The sequence below is a fragment of the Chlorocebus sabaeus genome, chromosome 11 (genome assembly GCF_047675955.1).
Source record: "Chlorocebus sabaeus isolate Y175 chromosome 11, mChlSab1.0.hap1, whole genome shotgun sequence".
In the NCBI taxonomy this organism is placed as follows: domain Eukaryota; kingdom Metazoa; phylum Chordata; class Mammalia; order Primates; family Cercopithecidae; genus Chlorocebus; species Chlorocebus sabaeus.
Window position 1 is genome coordinate 47,712,302 of NC_132914.1, and position 26,154 is coordinate 47,738,455.

The 26,154-nt window shown below is 41.0% G+C and overlaps 1 protein-coding gene across 5 annotated transcripts in view; it reads right to left on the reverse strand.

The window, feature by feature from the left end:
* Window positions 1–23,895, reverse strand: part of RACGAP1 (Rac GTPase activating protein 1) — a 35,615-nt gene extending 11,720 nt beyond the window's left edge. The window contains exons 1-7 of one of the 5 annotated variants that reach the window (XM_008003195.3): window positions 23,791–23,895; window positions 15,359–15,443; window positions 5,219–5,421; window positions 4,046–4,182; window positions 3,037–3,106; window positions 1,356–1,409; window positions 278–358 (exon numbers count right to left, since the gene is read on the reverse strand). In XM_008003195.3, the coding sequence (XP_008001386.2) occupies window positions 278–358; window positions 1,356–1,409; window positions 3,037–3,106; window positions 4,046–4,182; window positions 5,219–5,421; window positions 15,359–15,443 (630 nt within the window). In that variant the 5' untranslated portion in view covers window positions 23,791–23,895. Of the gene's footprint in view, window positions 1–277; window positions 359–1,355; window positions 1,410–3,036; window positions 3,107–4,045; window positions 4,183–5,218; window positions 5,422–15,358; window positions 15,448–23,720 lie in introns of all 5 variants that reach the window. The other 4 variants (XM_008003193.3, XM_008003197.3, XM_008003194.3 and 1 more) reach the window with 4 other exon arrangements.
* Between the last annotated feature and the right edge of the window lie 2,259 nt (window positions 23,896–26,154).

The window sequence follows — 26,154 nt, forward strand, 5'->3', positions numbered from 1 at the left end:
CAAAAATTAGCCAGGCGTGGTGGCATGCGCTTGTTATCCCAGCTACCTGGGAGGCTGAGACAAGAGAATCACTTGAATCTGGGAGGCGGAGGTTACAGTGAGCCAAGATCACGCCATTGCACTCCAGCCTGGGCCACAAGAACAAAACTCTCTCAAAAAACAAACAAAAACTGTAACCAAACATCATCTCTCTCAAAACAATACTGCAATGCTGACTCAGAGGAGTTTTAATGCTTGGGGCCTGTAATCTCTGTTATCTTGGCCTGACTATTCTTACCTGGTCTACTGTGGAGCCAATGGAACGAGTTTTCTTTACAGGTCCAGGGGGACCATCAACAAACTGTCGGCTACTAGAGCGCTAAAAAGGAGACAAAGACCCGTAACTTTAGTGCCAAGCAGAACTGAAGCACAGAAGATAAAATTATTCTGTCAGACAACCTGGATACAGGTCCTAGGGATTAGGGCTACAGTAAATAACAAACAATGTGCTCTCTCTCTCAATCTCTCTCTCCGCCTATTTCCACATGAAGAATAAGCTGTTCCAAAAGAATATGTTGTACAAAAATGCTCTCAGTGCCCTAGAAAAAATGAGCAAGCTGTGGAGAAATTTAGATGACACTACCAGAAAAAGTACAGCTGTAATCCTAACTAAGGACATGAAGTCTTGGAAACACATTAAGTACCCTAAACAAGCATACACAGATAGATCTCTATATATCCCATTATACATGCATTTCATCTGAAGCTTATATTAGAGCACAAAAGTTCTGTGTAAAAATTCATATGACAATTCAAAACAAACTTAAGTTTATCCTTTTCCACTGTACGAATGAATTGAAATGCAGCCTAAACAGTGAAATGGACAGGATCCTGTCCTAAGTTACTACTTCAAAGAGTACCAATACTGGTTGGGAGCAGTGGCTCACGCCTGTAATCCCAGCACTTTGGGAGGTCAAGGCAGGTGGATCACCTGAGGTCAGGAGTTCGAGACCAGCCTGGCCAACACGGTGAAACCCCGTTTCTACTAAAAATACAAAAATTAGCTGGGCGTGGTGGTGGGCACCTGCAATCCTAGCTGCTTGGGAGGCCAAGGCAGGAGAATTGCTTGAACCCAGGAGGCGGAGGTTGCAGTCAGCCGAGATTGCGCCATTGCACTTCAGCCTGGGCAACAAGAGCAAAACTCCATCTCAAAAAAAAGAGAATATCAATACTGTCCCCACAGCAGGAATTCATTTGTACTATGTGCTTAACAATGGCTAGAGCAACAAGTCAGGAATGCAGTATTATGGCAAAATTTGCAAAAATAACTCTATTAATACTATGTTTACAAAAAAGACTAAACAAACCATACATACCCTCTTTTCTCTCTTCTTCAGTTTGAAAGTCTTCACCAAAGAAGAGTCCCAATCCTGTTGACAATTACACTGTATTAATTTCTTTTTTTGGTTAGGCCTTCCCTAAACCCTGTACAAATAAATTTACAGAGAACTTTAAAGGCTTCGTCAGTCAGGCTACCTAATGTACAATTCGGGGAGAGTTAAAGAAAGGAAGGTCTCAAGTGTTTGAGCTATAGAGCTATAGTAAGTTAATGTGCTTTCTTTCAAAAATTGAAGCTATTATTATAAAATCAGGAATCAATACCACAGAGGCAAGAAAAGGTTAAAGAATCAACTTCTGCCGTGATTATTTCCGGTGGCTGATCCTTTATTTCTGATTATTTTTGTAATTAGTTTTAAAACTTACAGAATGTTAGGCACTATACAGATCGTGTTAGATGTGATTCTTGCCCCCAAGGGACTGCCATTGTCTGATTAGATACTCTGCATAATGTGGCCACTTAAAAAGTTCTACAGTTTAGGAACTTGGGCCCGAAAACATGTTCACCACTAAAGAACTATTTGTCTTTTATTGTGGTCACATTTCAATTCACCTATTTTAACTATCTGCATTCATTTTAGTAGTTATCTGTGATTTCCTTACTCCTGATTATCCCTGAAAACATTATCTAGAAATAGTGGTATAGAGCAAATAATAGCTTAGCTAAATAAATTTAACTTCCCCAATTCATGGTCCAGTAATTTAGTTACTGGTTGTTTGATTCAGCTTCAGTTACAACAAATATCATATCATACGTAGGTCTAGCTCAAAAATCAACTGATAATATGATCTAGTTTTATCATATATTCGAGACCTCCACTATATCATTCCCTATTTGAAAAAGATGATGCCTAATATTTTTATCTATAAAATGGCCATATTTTCCCTGGTCAAATACTGAATTTGAACAGAAAACTCCTAGCCATGTAATAAGTAGTTGTCACTTGTTTTGCTATATCAGAAAACCAGTCACCAAAAACATCCTGATTTGTTTTGTTTGCTAGTTTTCAGCTAGCAACAGAAAAGATGCATAAATCAATGAACTATATCAAAGACTGTATCAGGAGATGACCTTTTATGCAGAAGCATCACTATAAGTAAAAAGAAGTGGCCGCCCCATAAAAGCAGGGCAACAAATAGTTTAACATGTTAACCATTGTTGATGAAAGCATTATACAGTGCCTAGAAACTCTAATCACACTTTTCTGGGTGAAATCCCAAAACCTTGGTTTCCTTCTAATTGTGAAGTACGACTATGCTTTCCCCAAGAACCAAACTAATTCAGAAATAAGGCACAAATCTATTTAAGAGCGGCAAATAAACGCTGCCGACATACAGTCTTGCTAATATCTTCATTACTAGCTGGGCTTTAATAAGTCAAAATATAATCAATTAGTACAAGTGGCACACAGAGATCTATTAAATGAACTCAACTCATGCCAAATTCTGAATTCTATATTCTCACTTCAGAAACTAATACAAAAGCCAGTCTCTTATAGCTCAAGTGGATTTACATTTTAAATTGCTAGCTCAGAATCTGTAACACATCAACTAATAAAATAGTAATATAAGATGTTCAGAAGAGAGAACAGGAGAGATATTTCTGGGGAAGCAGAGGTAAGAAAAGTAGGCAATTCTCAGAGATCAAATGTTTATTACCAGTGATTCATCAGTCTTGTCAAAGCTGATATCTGATAAAATGGAACCAGATTCATCAATGGTTGATAGTCTAGATCAGTGAAACAATACAATGTTAGACATAGTAGACTGTGGAATGTAAAATTCACCAACATTCAGAACAAGTCCTACTGGTCAGGTAATCAGTTAATTTCATAGCAAAATCTTCACTATAGAGACAACTACAATCTCAAACCCTGTGGTAGGCTACTTTGTATGGTTTCCACGGAGGAGTATGTGTGCATGAGTACAGGTGCAGCACAGTTGCTTTTTCAGCAAAGACCTTATAACAGCAGTTGAAAGTTAGTCAGGGTTATGGGTGCAATTCTCTATTGAGTTTGTATTACAGGTTACTCAAAATTCACAAAATCAAGGGAATGAAGTTTAATTAGATCCCAACTATGCTAGTTTCTACAAACGAGAGTATTACCCAGCACTGACTTTTTAAGAAATTAAGCCTGTACGTCTTCTTAGTTATAAAGATTCCCCATAAAACAACCAGGCAACAAAACAAATAGCTGACCTTTCCCTACGTATTGTACTGGGGATGTTAAATTCAAAGCCTGGTTGAGACTATTTTAAACAGTGGTGCAGTGGAACCAAAATTATTGTCTCATCTTGGCTCACAGAGGCCTTTCTAAACCAGAAGAGCTATAAGAGCTCTCTGGAGAGTAAACACTGAAAGTATTGCTGAACTGCCACTTTCACCTTTGGGTTTCTTAGCAATGCACAAGATTAGTTATTGATGCACAATTTAGCACCAATATCAAAATTTTATCCATGGCGAAACAACATCCTTAGGAAAGATTTAAAAATAAAATAAATAGGGACGTCCCTGTGCCTTTATTCCCCACCTACTCTTCCCCCCAAAATCTTTTTCTGCCTTTTTAAGCACACATTCTAGAAGCAGTATATTTAAGAATTCAGATAACAAGAATATCTGACAGCTGTGTTGCTTGTGATCGGATAACAACAGATGCAGTTCCTCCACCTTTTGTTCCCAGTATTGCTGCTGGATGGTTGGCCTCTGTTGAGAAAAGCCAGAGCTGATTTTTGCTCCTCGCTTAGTTGAATGCTGCCAGATGTGTCACACATGAGCATCTCTCGAATCAGCTGAATCTGTCGTTCCTACAGACCAAAGCAGAGTAAAGCATCATAACTAGCCAGGGGAGAAAGCTTCACCTCAAATTTATGGGACGGGCAGACCAGAAGACATTAAAATACAGCATTATGCAAATGGGCCTTTAGGAAGGCTGCTACACCAATAGCATATTAATTCACATCAAACCCAGATTGTGTCTCTGATTTCTGACTGGCAAAATGAACTACATCTAGAATAGCGAAGTTTCTGCTACAAGACTTTTGGATTAACCTGCTAATCCAAGAGAAGAATAATGCAAAATGAGAGTCCCAAAATAGATTTCACATAGCAAAAACACTTTAGTGTCATTTTATTAGAACAAATATTGGCTTCTACGGATCAAAGCAGCCACCCACCTCTCTAAGTAGTGGAGCAAAATGCATTAAAATGGATACAAAGTTATAAAGCACTGGAACCAGACAATTTGAGTTTACTGAGGCATCTAACACTGTATACCAAGATGGATTAGTCCCTCTCAGTAAAGGCTTTCTTTTGCACTATGACCCATCCTGACACATAAAAATGGTAGTGTTCTGTGTCAGTCACATTGCTCAACTGGTTGAATACATCTAACCTTTTACTCTGAATTAGAGAGCGGTGATGAAAAGAGTCACAGTTGTTTTGCCTGTATGAATGACAAAGTACCAGCTACTCATATAAGGATGGATATTCCGGGTAGCACTTAAAATAAACAATGAAGGATGGCTAATATCTTGTGACAGATCAAGTACGTTAGGATCTCCCTCCCTTTTCCTCTGATTCTTTAAGTTCTCATTTGAAATCTGTCTGTTAAGTAATAGTTTCAAGTCTAAATGACAAAAACATTTAAATTTCAAATTACGAAGAACAAGATTCCTAGTCTGCAATTTCAGCTCTAATCATGGGCAAGCTGTTAAAGAACAGGTCACTTTCAGTTCTTTAATGTGAAAGAAGAAACTAGGTATATTTGGCAAGTGGAAACTGTCAGACAATGCTTTCCCCATCCCGCATCATCACTGTTCTAGCATGGAAAACAATACACACCAGTTTTTCGCAGTCAGCCTCAGCTCTCTGTCTCCGTTTGATCTCTACATCCACCTGATTACGTGCATGCTTCAGCTTAACGTCCAGAGCACTTCGCTCAGTCTCTGCTTTCATCAAAAGATCCTTGTATTTCCCCAGCTCATGGTCAGTCCTCTGCCACTTTTTACGGAAATCCTCAAAGTCCTTCGCCAACTGGATAAATTCTGAGGAAACAGGGAATCTTTAATAATTCAAGCACCAAACAGTATAATTGCTCTAATAAATGAGTCCTACGGTTAGCTTTATTTGAAATTCATAATTAAGGAACTAGCTGAACTATGGGCAAATCCAGCTGAAAATAACCGGGTGCAGATCTTGGATATATTTATCACTCTGATGAGAACTTTGTGGGTAGCAATTCCTATTTCGATAGGCCACTTACTTTTGGCTTAGCCAGTGGCATCTGCTATGGAATATGTAACTCATTAGTCACCTGGCTCCAGATGTAACACTAACACTGAAAGCTCCTAAACAGAAGGCAATCAAAGGGGGATACCTTTGAGGCAGCTGTCACACACCAGGACAGTTATAGCTATAAAACAAAAACAGCTTCCTTTACAGTCACGCATTGCTGCACCAGAGAGATGTTAAACAGCAAATTCAAATGTAACTGCTGTAATATGCTCCAGTAGATGTAGATTAATATTACAGATGTCTAGACCTACAATTCTGTTTGGCTATATAATTATACAAATATTGATTTGAAAGTAAAAAGCCAATTTGCTTTTGCTGTTTAACACTGCCCTGAAGGGTATGTAAACATTCCAGTTGAAAAAAAAAAAAAGAGGAAGAGAAGATCATACTAGCTTTCAGAACATCCCTGATAGCACAATGTGAAGTCTCTTCAAATGTCTGCAAAGAGAGCATCACTTCCAAGGCAGCATCTCAAAGGAAGAAGATAACCCTGGTGGCATTCATTCTTATCTCCTGCTATTGGCAAAGCTGTTCTTCTGCAATGTATCTGCAAAAGTGCATTACCATTTTCTAGTTAACCTCCATCTATCTCTAAGGATCACTCTCCACCAACATCAAGGAAGAAGGTCTCAAGGTGTACATCTGCTGCTGGTCAAACTAACCCAGTTTACAGCTGAAACTAGGCCAAATTCACACACAGTTAGCAGATTCTTAGGTAGTAAGGGCACTTTTCCCATATGAATTTAACCTAAGAGCACAGAAACAATACATAGTCCTTTTTAAACGATTTTAATAATTTGACCAAATATCGAACTTACAAATTAGGATACCAATTTGTTCCAGAGAAACCAAGTCATTAAGGAAACTTTAGTTTTTAGCAAACAACAAATTTCAGCAAAATAGGTTATTATGACCTAATTATCTTAAACAATGCAAATATCAACAATAAAAAAAAAAGTATGGCTGGGCATGGTGACTCACACCTGTAATCCCAGCACTTTGGGAGGCTGAGGCGGACGGATCACGAGATCAGGAGATCAAGACCATCCTGGCTAACATGGTGAAACCCCGTCTCTACTAAAAATACAAAAAAATTAGCCGGGCATGGTGGCGGGCGCCTGTAGTCCCAGCTACTCGGGAAGCTGAGGCAGGAGAATGGCGTGAACCTGGGAGGCGGAGCTCGAAGAGAGCTGAGATCGTGCAACTGCACTCCAGCCTGGACAATAGAGACTCCGTCTCAAAAATAAATAAATAAAGTATTACAATTCAAATAGTTTTAAGAAATAATACGGGCTGGGCGCGGTGGCTCACGCCTGTAATCCCAGCACTTTGGGAGGCCGAGGCGGGTGGATCACAAGGTCAGGAGATCGAGACCATGGTGAAACCCCGTCTCTACTAAAAAATAGAAAAAAATTAGCCGGGCGCAGTGGCGGGTGCCTGTAGTCCCAGCTACTCGGGAGGCTGAGGTAGGAGAATGGCGTGAACCCGGGAGGTGGAGCTTGCAGTGAGCTGAGATTGCGCCACTGCACTCCAGCCTGGGCTACAGAGCGAGACTCTGTCTCAAAAAAAATAAAAAATAAAAATAAATAAATAAATAAATAAATAAAAGAAATAATATGTTGGGTTAGTCTGGAACATGCTACTTTTTTGTGGGTTTTTTTTTTTTTTAAAGAAAAAACCTATCTGTTTGCAAACTAAATACTGTATACATACACACTCAAAATATTTACCAAACTGAAAAACAATTTTGAAAATCAAAAGATTTTCATCTGACCTAATTTTGCTGGTTTGTTTGTTCTTTAGGATACTCCTTTTACTAAATTACTGCTTCAGTTTAGTTTAAGTCAGACCCAAAGCAGAACATTTACATACCTGATTAATATATTACTTTTTGTATGTGCAAGTGAGAAATGTGGGGGAAAAAAAAAAAAGAAGACATTACTTTTTTTTTTTTTTTTTTGAGACAGTTTCATTCTTGTTGCCCAGGCAGAAGTGCAATGGCACAATCTTGGATCACTGCAATCTCCGCCTCCTGGGTTCAAGCAATTCTCCTGCCTCAGCCTCATGAGTGACTGGGATTACAGGTGTGGGCCACTATGCCCAGCTGATTTTTGTATTTTTAGTAGAGACGGGGTTTCACTATGTTGGCCAGGCTGGTCTCAAACTCCTAACCTCAGGTGATCCACCGGCCTTGGCCTCCAAAAGTGCTAGGATTACAGGCGTGAGGCACTGTGCCCAGCATACTTTTTACTTGAGACAGTCTTCCTCTGTCACCCAGACTGGAGTGCAGTAGCACAATCTCAGCTCATTGCAACCTCCGCCTCCCAGGTTCAAGCAACTATCCTGCCTCAGCCTCTTGAGTAACTGGGACTACAGGCGTACGCCACCATGCCCGGCTAATTTTTGTATTTTAACTAGAGATGGGGTTTTACCATGTTGGCTAGGCTGGTCTCAAACTCCTGACCTCAAGTGATTCACCCGCCTCAGCCTCCCAAAGTGCTAGGATTATACGCATAAGCCACCACGCCCGGCCAAAAGACACTACTTTTATGTACAATTCTGCTATGAGCAAAGTTTGCTAGGATCGGGTCAGAAGGCATTTTGGACTATAGATCAGAAACAATTTTGATGTTGAAGACCAATAATCATGGCACTGTTTTTGGTCAGTTGGTGAATCACAATTCAGCTTGGTACCTGCCTTTCATAAAGTGCACATTAAAAGATTTATAAAATTCAGGTCGGGCATGGTGGCTCTCGCCTGTAATCCCAGCACTTTGGGAGGCTGAGGTGGGCAGATCACTTGAGGCCAGTAGTTTAAGACTAGTCTGGCCAACATGGTGAAACCCTGTCTCTACTTAAACACAAAAATTAGCTGGGCTTAGTGGTATGCGCCTATAATCCCAACTACTCCAGGAGGCAGAGGTCGCAGTGAGCTGAGATTGTGCCACTGCACTCCAGCCTGGGCAACATAGTGAGATGCTGTCTCAAAAAAAAAGACTTATAAAATTCAAATTACAGTACCTCCTTTAAAAAGTTATATATACCCTAAACTATGAAGTGCACCTATGAAAAAGGAGGAAAGAGAAGGGAAATTTCCAAATTGAGGGTTATCTTTGATTTATTTAAAATTTAAAAATCAGGATTTGGTTCATAGCTCAGCAAGCAGATTTAAGTGGGTCCAGAAATCTTGATTTTTTTTTCCGTTTACTCCCCGAGGCCTTTGAACAGGCTCTTCCATTTGTCTTCCCCACTACCCTCTCTAAGTTTCTTAAGGACAAAGACCCTATGTCTCCTTTGCTCTTTTATCTCCAGTGTTGTAACCTGCCTAACACACAGTAGACACTTGAAATATCTGTTGAACAAATGAATGAATGAAAAGCCGCTGTTCAAATTAAATTTACCAGCATCCAAGACCACCTTACCAGTTTAAACAAACTTACCTCCCACCACTATGCAATACCCACCTAGCTAAACCGGTCTGCCCCCGCCCACAGAACAGAGGCCTTCTCACTTGTGACCAAGCTATGTACTTCAAATGGAATGCCCTACCTACTCTTCTTAACATACCCATTTACCAAGTCCCATCTGGTCTGTGAATCTTTTCCTAATCAGTTTGCAACACATTAAATTTTTCTAGATTACCCAAAAGCATGTATTTTGATACTTGTACTATCTTCTGTTTCATGAGAAAAAAAATCCTGTCTCTGAAACTAAAATACCGTAATCTTCTTGAAGACAGGCAATATATCATATATACTTCAGTATTTGATACTGTGCATAGTGTAGTACAAACCTAGTATGTCACTGGCACACAATAAGCACCTGATAAATGTTAAATTATACTTATTCCTAATTTATACACAAATGATATTTTTTTAAAAAGCTCAGGCAGCTTATGACAAATTAAAAATAGAACATAAAAAACTGTGTGGACTGGAGAAAACAAGACAACAAAATATACTATTAAGTCATCTTTTTTAAAATATTAACTTTCATTCTGATCTTCCCGTAACTTGGACTTAGCTCTCTCTCTCTCTTTTTTTTTTTTTTTAAGAGACGGCATCTCACTCTGTTGCCCAGGCTGTAGTACAATGACATGATCTTGGCTGACTGCAACTTCCACCTCCCGGGTTCAAGTGATTCTCATCCCTCAGTCTCCCAAGTAACAGGGATTACAGGTAAACACTACCATGCCTGGCTAACTTTTTGTATTTTTAGTAGAGAAGGGGTTTCACCACGTTGGTCAGGCTGGTCTTGAACTCCTGACCAAGTGATCCGCCCGCCTTGGCCTCCCAAAGTGCTAGGATTACAGGTGTGAGCCGCTTTGCCCGGCTCAGACTTAAGCTTTTTAAAAAACGATACATGCCGAGCATGGTGGCTCACACTTGTAATCCCAGCACTTTGGGAGGCCAGGGCAGGTGGATCACCTGAGGTCGGGAGTTGGAGACCAGCCTGACCGACATGGAGAAACCCCATCTCTACTAAAAATACAAAATTAGCCAGGCGTGGTGGCACACGCCTGTAATTCAGCTACTCGGGAGGCTGAGGCAGGAGAATCACTTGAACCCAGGAGGCGGAGGTTGCGGTGAGCCGAGATTGCACCACTGCACTCCAGCCTGGGCAACAAAGAGTGAAAAACTCTGTCTCAAAAAAAAAAAAAAATCAATACAAAAAAGAGAAAGAGGAATGAAGTTAATGATGAAAGGCAAGAGTAAGGAGTCAAGGGATACTTAGGCATGCGGGGAATTCCTAATGACCTAAGAAGAGTATAGGCCGGGCACAGTGGCTCACGACTGTAATCCCAGCACTTTGCAGGGCCAAGGCAGGTGGATCACTTGAGGTCAGGAGTTCAAGACCAGCCTGGCCAACATGGTGAAACATTGCTACTAAAAATACAAAAACTAGCCAGGCTTGGTGGCATGCACCTATAATCCCAGCTACTTGGGAGGCTGAGGCAGGAGGATCACTTGAACCCAGGAGACGGAGGTTGTAGTGAGCTGAGATCGCACCACTGCACCCCAGCCTGGGCGACAGAATGAGACTGTCTCAAAAAAAAAAAAGAAAAAAAGAAAAAGAAAAAAAGGACAGACACTGGGGTGGATGCACGAAGTTGATTCTAGTGTCTAAAAAACACAGGGCTACTTTAGTTCCTCAAAAGCCAACATTTGCCAGGCGCACTGGCTCACACCTATAATCCCAGCACTTTGGGAGGCTAAGGTAGGAGGATCACCTGAGCCCAGGAGTTCAAGACCAGCCTGGAAAACATGGCAAGACCTTGTCTCTACAAAAAATAGAATTAAAACAAAAGTAGTGCTTACAGTAGTTTGGGAGAAAAAGTAAATAATAAAAATTCAAAATAAAATAATAAAAATAAATATAAAAATTAGCCTGTGTGGGCCAGGCATGGTGGCTCACGCCTGTAATCCTAGTACTTCGGGAGGACGAGGCAGGCAGATCATGAGGTCAGGAGATCGAGACCATCCTGGTTAATACGGTGAAACCCCATCTCTACTAAAAATACAAAAAATTAGCCGGGTGTGGTGGCAGGCGCCTATAGTCCCAGTCACGCAGGAGAATGGCGTGAACCCGTGAGGCGGAGCTTGCAGTGAGCCAAGATTGTGCCACTGCACTCCAGCCTGGACAACAGAGTGAGTTTCCATCTCAAAAAAAAAAAAAAAAAAAAAATAGCCGGTGTGGTAGCACAAACCTATAGTCCCAGCTACTCAGGAGGCTGAGGTAGGAGGATTGCTTGAGCCCAGGAGTTCAATGCTGCAGTAAGCTATGATTGCACCACTGTACTCCAGCCTGGGCAACAGAGCAAGACCTTGTCTCCAAAAAACAAAAACTAGGCCAGGCACGGTGGTTCACGCCTGTAATTCCAGCACTTTGGGAGCCAAGGTGGGTGGATCACCTGAGGTCAGGAGTTCAATACCAGCCTGGCCAACGTGATGAAACCCTTTCTCTACTAAAAATACAAAAATTAGCCAGGTATGGTGGCAGACACCTGTAATCCCAGCTACTCAGGAGGCTGAAGCAGGAAAATTGCTTGAACCTGGGAGGCAGAAGTTGTAGTGAGCCGACATCCTGCCACTGCACTCCAACCTGGGCAACAGAGTGAGACACTGTTTCAAAAATAAATAAATAAATGAGGGCCGGGCGTGGTGGCTCATGCCTGTAATCCCAGCACTTTGGGAGGCCAAGGCAGACGGATCATCTGAGGTCGGCAGTTCGAGACCAGCCTGACCAACATGGAGAAACCCCGTCTCTACCAAAAATACAAAATTAGCCAGGCGTGGTGGCGCATGCCTGTAATCCCAGCTACTTGGGAGACTGAGGCAGGAGAATCTTTTGAACCCAGGAGGCGGAGGTTGCGGTGAGCCGAGATCGTACCATTGCACTCCAGCCTGGGCAATAAGAGTGAAAATCTTGTTTCAAAAAATAAAAATAAAAAATAAAAAAAGCCAACATTCCAAATTAGAGATTTGGAGAAGGAGGTAAAATGTACCTCTATTTTATAAGAGAAATAAATGGGAAGGTAAAAATTTGCTTATATAATAAAATCAGGATTTCTGTAAAAATAAATATATTGGGGGGAGATTTCTGGCATAATCATTTCCCAAAGTATTTTCACAACATCTCAACTTATGCTCAAATCCTCATAGCACCCTCACAAAGAAAATAGAGATGTTTAAATTCCTATTTTATAGGTGGAGAAACAGACACAGAAATAACAGGTAAAAGCCAACACTAGTTATCAACACTCTAAACCACAGTCTTCCCTCTGCCCCCATATTTTATCAGTTGCCTCCTTCTATAGGTCTTATTATCACAATCTCTTCTACCCATTTCTCCCTGCTTCCATCTTCACAACCACCATTCCAGTTAGGGCTGTTATTGCCTCTTTCCTGAGCTATGACAACCATGTCATTCCTAGTCAGTCTCCCAGCATCCACCTGTAATGCAGCCTACACCTCTGCCAGGGTAATCTTCCCAAAGCACAGTTCTGATTATGTCACTCCCCCTTACTCCTATTTCCCTCAAGTCCCACACCTTCTGGCCTCCGCTCAGGCTGTCGCCTGATCTAAAATACCCCCTTTCATCTCTGCCTGTTGGGATTCTACCTTACAGCTAAAGCTCAGCTCAAACCCTTTCCCCCATAACACCATTTAGTCATCCCTTTCCCTCAATTCAAAAATGCTAAGCGCCCTGATAGGTTCTCACAAAATATTTGCTGAATGAACCTGAGTATTAAGATCTCTTATTCCACACTCTAGTCCCCACCACACTCTAAAGTAATCCATCTTCTGAGATGATGTGACCTCAAAGAAAAGCCTAATTAGTATGCCATTGTGGTTACTGAGCTGGTACCAGATGATAGGGTCATGCAGCAGCTATTAGAGACAGAAAATAGAATATTGTTTTGAAAGGCCTGTAAGTGGATAAGAGCTATTAAAAACATCAATCAATTCAAAGAAAATATTGAATGGCATAAGCAAGATACCACAGTAAGTACTATAGAAATAAAAAGTTCAAGACACAGTTCTTACATTACTTTAACACCAGTAAGGCTGACTCGAGAACAACATTTACTAAATTAGGTATTAATGAAAGTCTGAAATAGGAGAGGATGGTAATACAAAGAGAAGCTGGTATAGAATAATTCCCTTAGATCACGTCAGTACCATCAGCCCCATTTTTCTTTCTTGCTAATTTATTTCCCAGACGGTTCCTCTATTAGCACCTCCTTTTTCTCCCCAGTTCGCCACCCCATCTCAATCCTTTATTCTTTCCCCCGGGGAGATGGAGTCTCACTCTGTCACCCAGGCTGGAGTGCAGTGGCACAATCATAGTTCACTGTAGCCTCAAACTCCTGGGCTCAAGCGATCCTTCAGCCTCCTGAGTATCTGGGACCATAGGCGTGTGTCACCACACCCAGCTAATTCTTTTGTTTTGAAATAGGGTCTCACTCTGTCCTAGGTTGGAGTACACGAGTGTGATCTCAGCTCACTGCAACCTCCGCCTTCCCAGCAATCCTCCCACCTCAGCCTCCGAGGTAGCTGGGAGCACAGGAGCATGCCACCACACCAGCTTTTTCATTTTCATTTTCTTTTTTTTTTCTGTAGAGATGGGGTTTTTGTGATCAGGCGCTCAAACCTGTAATCCCAGCACTTTGGGAGGAGGCTGTGGTGGGTGGATCATTTGAGGTCAGGAGTTCAAGACCAGCCCGGCCAACATGACAAAACCCCATCTCTACTAAAAATATAAAAATTAGCTGAGTGTGGTGGCGGACGCTTATAATCCCAGCTACCTGGGAGGCTGAGGCAGGAAAATTGCTTGAGCCCAGAAGGTGGAGGTTGCAGTGAGCCAAGATCACGCCACTGCACTCCAACCTGGGTGACAGAGTGATATTCCATCTCAAAAAAAAATAAAACCAGAGATGGGGTTTTGCCATGTTGCCCAGGCTAGTCTCAAACTCCTGGACTCAATCGATCCACTCATCTCAGCCCTACAAAGTGCTAAGATTATAGGCATGAGCCACTATGCCCGACCGCTAATGTTTTCAGAAACAGTCTTGCTATGTTGCCCAAGCTGGTCTCAAACTCCTGGCATCAAGTGATTCTCCTGCCTCAGCCTCCTGAGTAGCTGGGATTACAGGTGCAAGCTACCAAACTTGGCTCTCAATCATTAATTACTCAGCATCAAATATATGAATTAGGTGAAAGCAGATGCCTAGTATCTCCTTCAAAAAGAAATTGTGGACTGGGCCTGGTGGCTCATGCCTATAATCCCAGCACTTTGGGAGGCAAAAGTGAGAGGATTGCTTGAGGCCAAGAGGTGGACACCAGCCTGGGTGAAATAGGGAGACCTTATCTCTATAAAAAATTTTGAAAAAGTAGCAGGGCATGGTGGTGCAACCTGGGAGACAGAATGACATTCTTTAAAAAAAAAAAAAAAAAAGAAAAAAGAAAGAAGAAATTATGACTTTTTCCCACTTCAACTGAAAATGCTTTTATAGAACACAAAGAAAATCCAGGATAAAATGTATAGCCAACTACCACTCTAAAGAAAAAAGCAATATCCTAGTAAATTTTTCCCAGTTCATGGCACAGAAAATAGTGCCAACTATTCAGCAGAAAAAGAATCTTGATAATAAAAAAGCAGCCGGGCACAGTGGCTGATGCCTGTAATCCCAGCACTTTGGGAGGCCGAGGCAGGCGGATCACCTGAGGTGAGGAGTTTGAGAATAGCCTGGTTAACATGCAAAACCCTGTCTCTACTAAAAATACAAAAAATTAGCCGGGCTTGGTAGCATGTGCCTGTAATCCCCGCTACTCGAGAGGCTGAGACAGGGAATTGCTTGAACCTGGGGAGCAGAGGTTGCAGTGAGCCGCGATGTCGCCACTGCGCTCCAGCCTGGGTGACAGAGAGAGACTCCATCTCAAAAAAATAAATAAAGATAATAAAAAAGCCTGGCTAAAACCTATTAAGAGCAGCTATAGAAAAGAATTTTAGTGACCATTTAGAATGAGTGCCTGTTAGGCTTTGACCACGTAAGTGACCACTGCTTTATTTTTAGGTAACCCAAATGAAAAACAACTTTAAGACTGGAAAATACTTCAGCTTTGTAAAAATCCCAAATTTGAAATCTGTTTTTCCTTTTGGACAGGCCAGCTCAGAATGACTTACGGAGTTCATTTCCTTCACTGAGAATCTCTGCCCGGCGCACAAGCTGCTCAAACAGATTCCGCATATTCAGCATCATAGTATCCATCTTTCTGCCAAGAAATCAAATATACATTAGGGGTCCTGCCTTCTCACCCACGACAGAAGATTCTATAGCAATCCAGCCATCAGTGACCAACATCTGGACTCTTCCATTTATAACTACCATTATAAGAATCTCAAGCTAACAACAGATGTTTTGTGTGATTCTTATTATAAAAACAAACTTGGAATATTTAAGACTCATCTTAAAATTAGAAAACCATTTCAGACCTTTGAATATAACAGCCCCTCCAATCACTTTGTAGCAGAAAACAAATAGGAAAAAGCATGTCAGTTGATTACTAAGTGACTGACCAACAACAAAATGTGGTTCTTCAAGTCAAACCTATTGATTAATATAATACTTTTGCCAGTTTATTCCTTGTGGGCCTTGAAGACCTACAATGTAACTTAAAATATCTATTTTTAATTTCATTTTTAGCTAATGCCCCTGTTGCAACTGCCTTTTAAAATGCAGGACATGGTCAGCACATTTCCTACCAACAGCACAGATGACGTCACACGAATGATTAAGTGGGAAAATCGCCAGCTCAGCAGCACAAGAATTATTTCTGTAATGCAGGGCTCTCTGCTGGGCTGCGTGGAGGAACGACGTCTAACAAATTTATACTAAGTAGAGGCAAAGCATTATGTTGTACCACATTCTGGCATCAGAGAGACAATACACCACCTTCACAGTTCGAAGGGCAAAGCAAAAATCATTTGCTACTGTGTTCTGTATAGTGAATTTCAGGCTTCGTATTTCCCCCCAAAGGCCTGCTGATACTATAGAAAAAACAGTGTCATTACAGGCAGTTATATTCCAAATAGACTTTAACTGGGAACACTTTGAGGAAATAAGATCTTCACTTAACAGTCAAGAAAGAAACACATTAACTGGATGTTATGAAAACTATCAAGGAAATGAAATAAAAAGTCAAATTTCATTAGAAATGTAATGTCCTCAGAAATACCATTAAAGGATTCTTATGTTTCTCTTAACCAATGCTTCAACATTCTAGTCCAGGTCCTTATTTCCTAAATAAAATTTTAAGAACTCTTATGAAGGGTTAGTGATTTTGCAATGTTTATAAGATTGTACCACAAGCTATGAGAGCAAGAAAAAATATATTAAAAAGCACAAAGGACAAAGAATATATGAACATAGGCTGGGCACGGTGGCTCACACCTATAATCCCAGCACTTTGGGAGGCCAAGGTGGGTGGATCACTTGAGGTCAGGAGTTCGAGACCAGCCTGGGCCAACATGGCGAAACCCTGTCTCTAGTAAAAACACAAAAATTAGCTGGGCACAGTGATGTGTGCCTGTAATCCCAGCTACTTGGGAGGCTGAGGCAGGAGGATTGCTTGAACCTGGGAGGCAGAGGTTGCAATGAGCTGAGATGGTGCCACTGCACTCCAGTCTGGGTGCCAGAGCAAAAGAAAAAAAAAAGAATATATAAACGTAAGATATTTTCTATTAAGTGCTGCAGAATTATTCATTTATATTCATATGATAATTGCTATAATAGAAAAAAAGTTTTCAGTTCCAAGCCTGGATGCAATATATACCTGAATCAGGGCCGGAAACCAAGATTTTCAAATGGCAAGTATCTGTTCCAAGCTACATAATCACAGCAAGCTGCTAAGCAACCAGACCAACAAATGTATTACAAAGATCTTTCTGTAAACTAAGAACAAAACTAAAAGGATAGCATTAAAACCGGCAGGAAGAGCTGTGGAATTCATGGAGACTCCATGGATTTAACAATATAACGAAATAAGCAACATACCCTAAGTGCTACAGGACAGAAACGGGCAGGACATTGGGTAGGCAATTCAAATGTTGATTTCCTTTGGCTCTCATGAGGTAAAAATGGAAGACTCTAATCAGTAGTTTTAATATAAGGTATTGCTTTCTATCATCTCGGCACTCACTCACATATTGTGAGACTATAAGACAGTGAGCTCAGTACCACAGCAAAACTTCTAATCTGTCCAAGAATTCAAAAAGGAAAATTTCATGGTGCTAGGATGTTGAAAACTGGTTGTTTAAAAAAAAGCTTTTTTTTTTGGAGGGGGGCGGTTAAGTCTTAAATTACAATATAACCTGTTCTTTTGTTCTTTTTTTTTAAATTTTTTGAGACAGTCTTGCTCTGTCCTCCAGGCCAGAGTACACTGGCGCCACCTCAGCTCACTGCAACCTCTGCCTCCAGGGTTCAAGTGATTCTCTGGCCTCAGCCTCCTTACATTGTTCTACCCTTCCTGTTTATGTACATCAACTATCCTACTCACTGACCTACCCTATCCCACACCCTACTGACTTCCAATTTTGATTTCCCTATTTTTATCATTCTCTCAGTCGCTCAGTTCCAAACTTCAGAATCACCTCTGGTTCCTCCCTTTCCCACAGCATAATCACTAAACCTTGTGTACTCTTCTCTCATGTATCTACCATACCCACCCCCTCATCACTTGCAGGTTGTCACCACTCACTTCAATTGTGCTCCCTGCCTCCAGTCTTTCCCTCACTGCTTCAGGCAGTTGCCACTCAGATACAAACTCTTGGCACTTGAATTAAACTTTACCATATGATTCTGTCCTGTGTCCCAAGTAGACTGTAAATTTGAGGGGAAAACCCTTACATGTGGCACTTCTATATTACACACACAAGCATGTAGTATTTAATACAATGTTCACAAAAAAAAATTGATATATGTTAATTCAGAGAGGAAACACACACAGATATCTGTGATGCTATGGTCAAAAGAATTTCCATTCTTCCTCAACATCAACGTGTAATATAGCTTAAAGCAAAAAGAAGAGTTAAAACGGGGAGAGGGAGCAGAAGTCCTGGGACAAGCTGGGTGTGGTGGTGCGTGCCTGTAGTCCCAGCTACTCAGGAGGCTGAGGCAGGAGGATCACTTGAGTCTAGGAGTTTGAAACCACCCTGATCATCACAAGACTCCCTTCTCTTAAAATAAATAAATAAATAAATAAATAAATAAATAAATAAAGTCCTGGGACAAACCTTTATCTCTTCTATCTACCAGTAGTATAATCTTCAGTAAATCACTTAAATTCCAAGACTCATCTATGAAGTGAAAACAATAACACTTGCTCTATTTACCTCACAGAATACTATATAAGTTGAGAATCTTACTACCAAAATATAAGGTATCTTTTAGTTGGTTTGAAGTGAGTTTCTTTTGTTTAGGTTTGGTTTTGGTCTGATAGTTGTTACTTCCATCCTAAAACAGTGATTCTCAAATCTAGGTGTTTTTTCCCCCTAGGCTGTCTCCAAATAAGGATATCACTAAATTCAGAATTTTAGACCACTTTTTAAAATAGTGCTATACAATTAGAAAGAAAAGTATCCAGTATTTACTAGGTGCTTTGAAATGATTCAGGCACTAAACTAGACACTTCACATATACTTTTTCTTTAAGTGAATTTGACTTCTTTTTGAGATGGAGTCATGCTCCGTCACCCAGGCTGGACTGCAATGGTGCCACCTTGGTTCACTGCAACTTCCGTTTTCAGGGTTCAAGCGATTCTCCTGCCTCAGCCTCCTGAGTAGCTGGGATTAGAGGTGCCTACCACCATGCCCTGCTAATTTTTTTTGTATTTTTAGTAGAGACTGAGTTTCACCATGTTGGCCAGGCTGGTCTCGAACTCCTGACCTCTAGCAATCTGCTTGCCTCTGCCTCCCAAAGTGCTGGGATTACAGGCGTGAGCCACCATGCCTGGCCTCACTAACTTAATTATCTCCATTTTACAGACAATGGGCAACTAAGGCCAGAGACCTTAAATTGACTAATAAATGTCGAGCTCTTATTGAAACCCAGGTCTGAGTCCAAAATCCATATTCTCTCCAACCCAACATATGGAAGAAATGATATGTTACAAAAATATCAATTAGACCATATATGTTGCAGACCTACTCAGAGACCTCCCCCAAGTCATGTCATACAAACAGCAACACATATAAAACATAAATTATAGCTGGAATCCAGACCAAGAAGAATCAAGGAAACAGCAAAATTCGACCAGGTCTGGGCTTTTAAACAAGCTATTCTAGATGAGGTTTGCTGTTTCTGAAGAGTTATTTTTTCCTCTAACATAGATTTACTTAGGGTAATCCAAAAATTGCACTAGCAGAATATAATCCTCTTCTCTTTATATGCTAGGGGACCATATATTTTTATTAACATTCTACAGAAGTGACTCTCAGGAATTATTTATAGATGACAAAAATATCTTTCTATATCAGTACTAACTCTGATATCTCAGCCAAATTGTAACTCAAAAAGCTAAAATTTACTCACCCTATTCAACGTCAATTGAAAATAGTTGTAATTTTCCTGCTGGGTCACATTTTCACCCTCATGAATATTTGTTTATTTCCCCCCATGTATTATTTAGTCCATAGCTAGGAGATACACTAATGTGAAAGGAAACAAAAACAAAGTCATATTGTAGTACATTGCTTTTGCAGCTGTAAAACAGCTGTCACTTTCCACAACAGAGACTGCTGCCTTTCGGGAAAGCTGAAACTATCCCTATGTGCAGCAAGAAAATCAGTTTGTGGAGCACTTTAAACCAAAAGGTGTTAGAGAATCTCAGTTGTTATTGATGGGGAGCCCCAGAGGTGGAGAAGTCACTATGTTACAGATTCCCAATCTGTGAGTATCCCTAAGGGGGCAATTTGGCAACACCATCAAAGAGTCTCAGCTGGATGTGATTGCTTTGAGCCCCCAATTTAATTTCAATCACCCAGCCAAGAGACAGATATCGTCCTTCAGAATAACAGACTATTACAGATCTTACTGCAGGGTATCCTGGGAAAAGTCTCTATCCTCTTCTTCCTCCTCCTTCAAACAACATTATTAAGAGACCTATATATCAGGTTTTTTAGATGCATCAAGGGTGTTAAATATTTTAAGACAAAGCAATGAAAGGCTGTTGGAGTTTTTCAGGAAAGTGTTTTAATGAAAAACTTTCCCACAAACATTGCTAAATCTGGAGATTTCCAAGAAATCAACAATATAGATTCCTTGCTGTCAAGGAAAACCATTCTCAAAGATAATCTCAGTACTTTAAGATCCTGTCACAGGAACATATTTGAGGACAATGTGAAGACAATTCTTTTCCTGAAATGTCCAGCTTCTGCTTCACTGTATCAAAAGTCTCTAATACAACTGGCGGGCAGAAGGATTATCTTGAAACCAAATGTTCTTTATAAGCAAATCACTTGCAGAGAGTTAAACAAAATGTTCTCAATCCAGCATGAATGAAGACTAAGGGAAGATTTGAATTGTGATTTTTCAGAAAATTACTATCAGTTCAGCATACTAAATACCTCTTTTTTTCTCTGTGAATTCTTCCTATTCTGGTCTTCCATCCTTCAAGGTCTAGAATAAGTCTCACCAATTCACTGAAGCCTTCCCTAACCATTTCAGTCCAAAATGATTTCCTTTATTATCTATAACATTCATTTAGCAGATACAAAAATACTGTTTATTATTAATCTTCTATGTTCAAAAAAATTAACAGTAAAACAGGCCAGGTGCAATAACTCACACTTGTAATCGCAGCACTTTGGGAGGCCAAGGCAGGTGGTTCACCTGAGGTTGGGAGTTCGAGACCAGCCTGACCAACATGGAGAAACCCCATCTCTACTAAAAATACAAAATTAGCCGGCTATGGTGGTGCATGCCTGTAATCCCAGCTACTCGGGAGGCTGAGGCAGGAGAATCGCTTGAACCCAGGAGGTGGAGGTTGCGGTGACCCAAGATTACTTCATTGCACTCCAGCCTGGGCAACAAGAGTGAAACTCTGTCTACCAAAAAAAAAAAAAAATTAATAGCAAAACAAAAATCTCACTACCCTAAACAACTATATGTACCACCTGATTTAATCTTTGTCCATTATATACTCATATTTCATGGTGTTACAGTCATACATTACATATAATTTTGTGTTTTGCTTCTTTTTATCATGTTTCCATTAAGTTCTAAAGAGTTGATGAACAACTGTTTAACTATTCTCTTCTTTGGACGTTTAGGTCATTTCCAGTTTTTCACTTACCTCTGCCTGGAATCTCTTGCATGGTCATTCTCTCACCTCAAATATCTTTACTCAAATGCCACTTTCTCAGTGAGGTCTTTCCAATCATCCTATTGTAAATGGCAGCCTTTCTCTAACATTACCCTGCTTTACTTTGTTCCAAAGTACTTCTCTCCATCTAACATATTTACATATTTATTCAGTTTATTGTCTGTTTCCCCTCTAGCTTAAGTTCCAAGAAAGCAGAGATTTGTGTGTTTTCTTCCCTGATGCCTAGAACAGTACCCGACATTTGGTAAATGACTAATAAATATTTGGGGAATAAATGAATTGAGCATTCCTATGGACAATATTTTTCTTCAGGTGACTGTGTTCCTTAGAATAGATTTCCAAGACTAGGATTGCTATATTAGGGTGTAAAAACCATTATATGGCTCCTAATAGTGCCAAAATGTTTTCTAAAAGGGATGTACTAATGTACAGTACTCTCAACAGTGTATATATAGGCTTACTAGACTCACTAGTTATCTAAAGTTCTATTACCCCAAATTAACTGCACATTCTTTAAGACCAAATAAGACTGTCTTCTACTTACACTTTGCACTTAAGAAATACCTATTGAATGAAAGTAAGCAGACCGGGTACGGTGGCTGACACCTCTAATCCCAGCACTTTGGCAGGCCAAGGCAGGCTGATCACATGAGGCCAGGAGTTCAAGACCAGCCTGGCCAACATGGTGAAACCGTATCTCTATTAGAAACAAAAAATTAGCCAGGCATGGTGGTGCACACCTGCAATTCCAGCTACTCCGGAGGCTGAGGCAGGAGAATCACTTGAACCCGGGAGGCAGAGTTTGCAGTAAGCCGAGATCGCACCACTGCACTTCAGCCTGGGCCACAGAGCAAGACTCAGTCTCAAAAAAGAAAAAAGAAAGTAAGCTAGTACAACTTTTATGGAAAACAGTATGGAGATTTCTCAAAGAACTAAAAATAGAACTACCATTGGATCCAGCAATCCCACTAATGGGTATAAGGGTAAGAAATCAGTATATCAAAAAGACCCCTGCACTCATATGTTTATCACAGCAGAATTTACAACAGCAAAGACACAGTATCAACCTAAGTGTTCATCAACGGAGGACTGGATAAAGAAAATGTGATATATAAATAGACAGACATACACCACAGAATACTACTCAGCCATAAAAAAGAATGAAATCACATCTTTTGCAGCAACATGGATAGAACTGGAGGCCATTATCCTCAGTGAAATAACTCAGAATGTCAAATACCGCATGTTCTCACTTATAAGTGGAAGCTAATCAATGGGTACACAGATATAGAGTGGAATAATACACACTGGAGACTACAAAAGATGGGAAGGTGGAAGCGGGAGCTGAGGGTTGAAAAACTACGTATTGGGTACAATGTTCACTATTTGAGTGATGGGGACCCTAAGAACCCAGACCTCACCACGACGCAATATATGCATGTAAGAAATCTGCACCTGTACCCCCTAAATATACAAAAAAAAATTTTTAAATCCCCTCCAAAAAATAAATACCTATTGAATGATTAAGCTACAGGAAAGGCGCCTTCTCTAAACACCTACAATAACTCGGAAAGCTTATTTACCCGACACATTCGAGAGAAAGATAATGCTTAAAAAAAAAAAAAAAAGAAAGAAAGAAAAGAAAAAGGCTTATCTCCCCACCTACCCCCACTTTTCCTACACACACCTTTCGGCCTACGAATGAAATCCTGTGAAGAGAAATATACGTGAAAGTGCACAAGTAAGGCCTCGTTGTCACTGAGGCTAAGAATTAGGATGAGAAGGACAAGATGTCATTGCCTCGGCCTGCATCCCTAGACACACGCGACCCACTGAGGAGAGGGGCTCCACTGCAGGCCACCCGGGTCTCTCAAACACCAGGGCGCTCCCCTTCGAAAAAGATGGGGTGTCATTCCAACCACTCTTAAACTCGTATTTGACTGAGAAACTCTTCTGCGGGATGGCTCCTGCCCCGCTCCAGCCATCACCTCAAAAAGACGCCTCCGGCTTTCCACAAAACCCGGCGCCAAGACAGAAGCCCCCTACCCTCCCAGGCTGCGTCCATTCGGCCTGCCCCGACCCCCGCCCCAGAAAAGCCCGAGTGGACAGGCTGTGGCTGCCGGCCTGTTCCGCTGTCCCGGACCCCCGCGGCGTCCACGGCTCACCACACGAACGCTCTGCTTCCTACCACAATCCAGCGCCAGACGAACTTGGTCTGGCACCCCGACTACTCACTTCAGTCAGCCTGGCCCCACCTGGGCCGCCCTTCACTTCGCTCCGCGCCTCACCCAACGGCAGAGCAGAGCAGAGCAGCGACGCGCCGCCAGCTCCCGTTTGAAATCCTTCACCAACCAATCACAGAGAAATTTATTCCTCCCGCGCCGTCCCTCTACGGTGTGACGTACGCGTCAGGGACACGCAGAGGTGTCGGGAACGGGAATGGGCATGCGCATTCTGAGAAAGCGAAGCCAAAGATGGCCATTTTGACTAATGTCAACGGTTTGGTTTTTTTTTTGCGGTGCCCTTTCCTGAAGTCATTCAGGATGCCATATTGCCTAAGGGCAAGTGGTACTTCTTAAGTGCAAATTATTCTTGGTCTCACTGTCTGCGGGATTAGGGCCCTTGGAAACGATTAATTGAACAATGTTAAGTCTCAGTAGAATCGGAAGAATACCAGGAGTTAGAACAGCAGTTATTTTCAAGCACATTCACTGAGATATATTATCCCTTCCACTGATGTATCCATTCAGACTTTTATTTGACACATATTAAGTGAGCCCACATCATCACAGGCACTCCACTGGGAATCGGAAAAATAAAGATGGTATGGTCTCTGCTGTCCAGTAGCTACGAATGGAGGCGATAGCTCGAGGAAACAAAAATAAATACAAAATGAAAATAAAATACTATAATTCCATTTAATAAACGTTATTTAGAACTTGGCATTGTGCTAGCACAGGAGCTTTCATGCTTTTTTAAAAATCTGGACCCACAGTGAGAAATACATTTTACATTACAACCGGGTAATGAAAACTCTGCTCATCCTTACTATATGCAACGTACTCAGAACTTACTACTTAACAACGTATGGCTCCCCTCAATTTGGAAAAATACTGGCTGGAGCATACAAGAAGCGCTGTGGTTTAAAGGAAAGAGCACTTACTGTCACATTGGTCCTTAAGCTAAAAAAAAAAAAAAAAGAAAGAAAGATCACAGATTTGGAGGAGGGAGATTAGGGAGATATTGGTCAAGAGATATAAAATTTCGGTTAGAGGAAAATTTAGATCTATTGTACAACATGGTGACTGTAGTTAATAACAATGTATAATACATTTGAAAAATTGCTAAGAGTAGATCTTAAATGCTCTAACCACACACCCCAAAAAAGTATGTGAGGTAATGGGTATGTTAATTTGCTTGATTTAGTCATTCCACAGTGTATACATATATCAAAACATCATCATAAATATATAAAATTGTATTTTATCAAAAAACACATCACAAATTTTGTAACCTGAAAACTTGACTCCACTTTTATTTTAGAGACACGGTCTGTCTTACTCTGTCACCCAGGCTGGAGTGCAGTGGCACAATCATAGCTCACTGCAAATACGAACTCCTAGGCTCAAGGGATCCTCCCTCATACCTAGGACTACAGGCACATGCTCAAGGTAATTCTGTTTGCTTGTTTATCTTTTGTAGAGAAGGATCTCACTATATTGTCTAGACTAGTCTTGAGCTCCTGGCCTTAGGTGATCCTTCCACCTGAGCCTCCCAAAGCACTGGGATTACAGGCACTAGCACTCTACCTGGCCTTGAACAATAGCAGGCATTCCACTGACCCACCCATATTATCACTTTTTAATGCTTCTGTACTTCACTACCTTCAAGTATAAAATAGAAATAATAATCCCATCTCTATCTCACAGGTTTATTCCCAGATCAACTGAAACACAGTGTGGTACATTATCGAAGTTTATACTTGGTAAATTGTAATACAGGTTATTATTAATATTATTATGAAAGGGATGAAGAAAGAAAATATGAACTGTAATTTGTTATCCCATTTAATCCTCCTAACAACCTTTCAAGGTCAGGAGCATTCATTGATTGCATTAGCCTGTGCCTCCTTAGATACCTATAATACAATGAAATAAGTACTAGGACAAAGACATGTATAAAGTGCTTTAGGAACACAGACAAGGAAGCAATTAATCCTATCTAGGGAGTGGGAGTGTTAAAAAAGCCTACGGAGACTTGATATCTGAGCTGGGTCTTGAAGTGTGAATAGGAATTTACAGGAGAGAAGGGAGTGGGAAATTACTAGCAATAGGAAGATCACGTGACCTCTGAAGAATGAGGCAAGCATATATTTAATAAATACACAAGGCCAGGCGCGGTGGCTCATGCCTGTAATCCTGGCACTTTGGGAGGCTGAGGCCAGTGGATCACGAGGTCAGGAGTTTGAGACCAGCCTGGCCAACATAGTGAAACCCCATCTCTACTAAAAATACAAAAATTAGCCAGGTGTGGTGGCAGATGCCTGTAATCCCAGCTACTTGGGAGGCTGAGGCAGGAAAATCGTTTGAACCCGGGAGG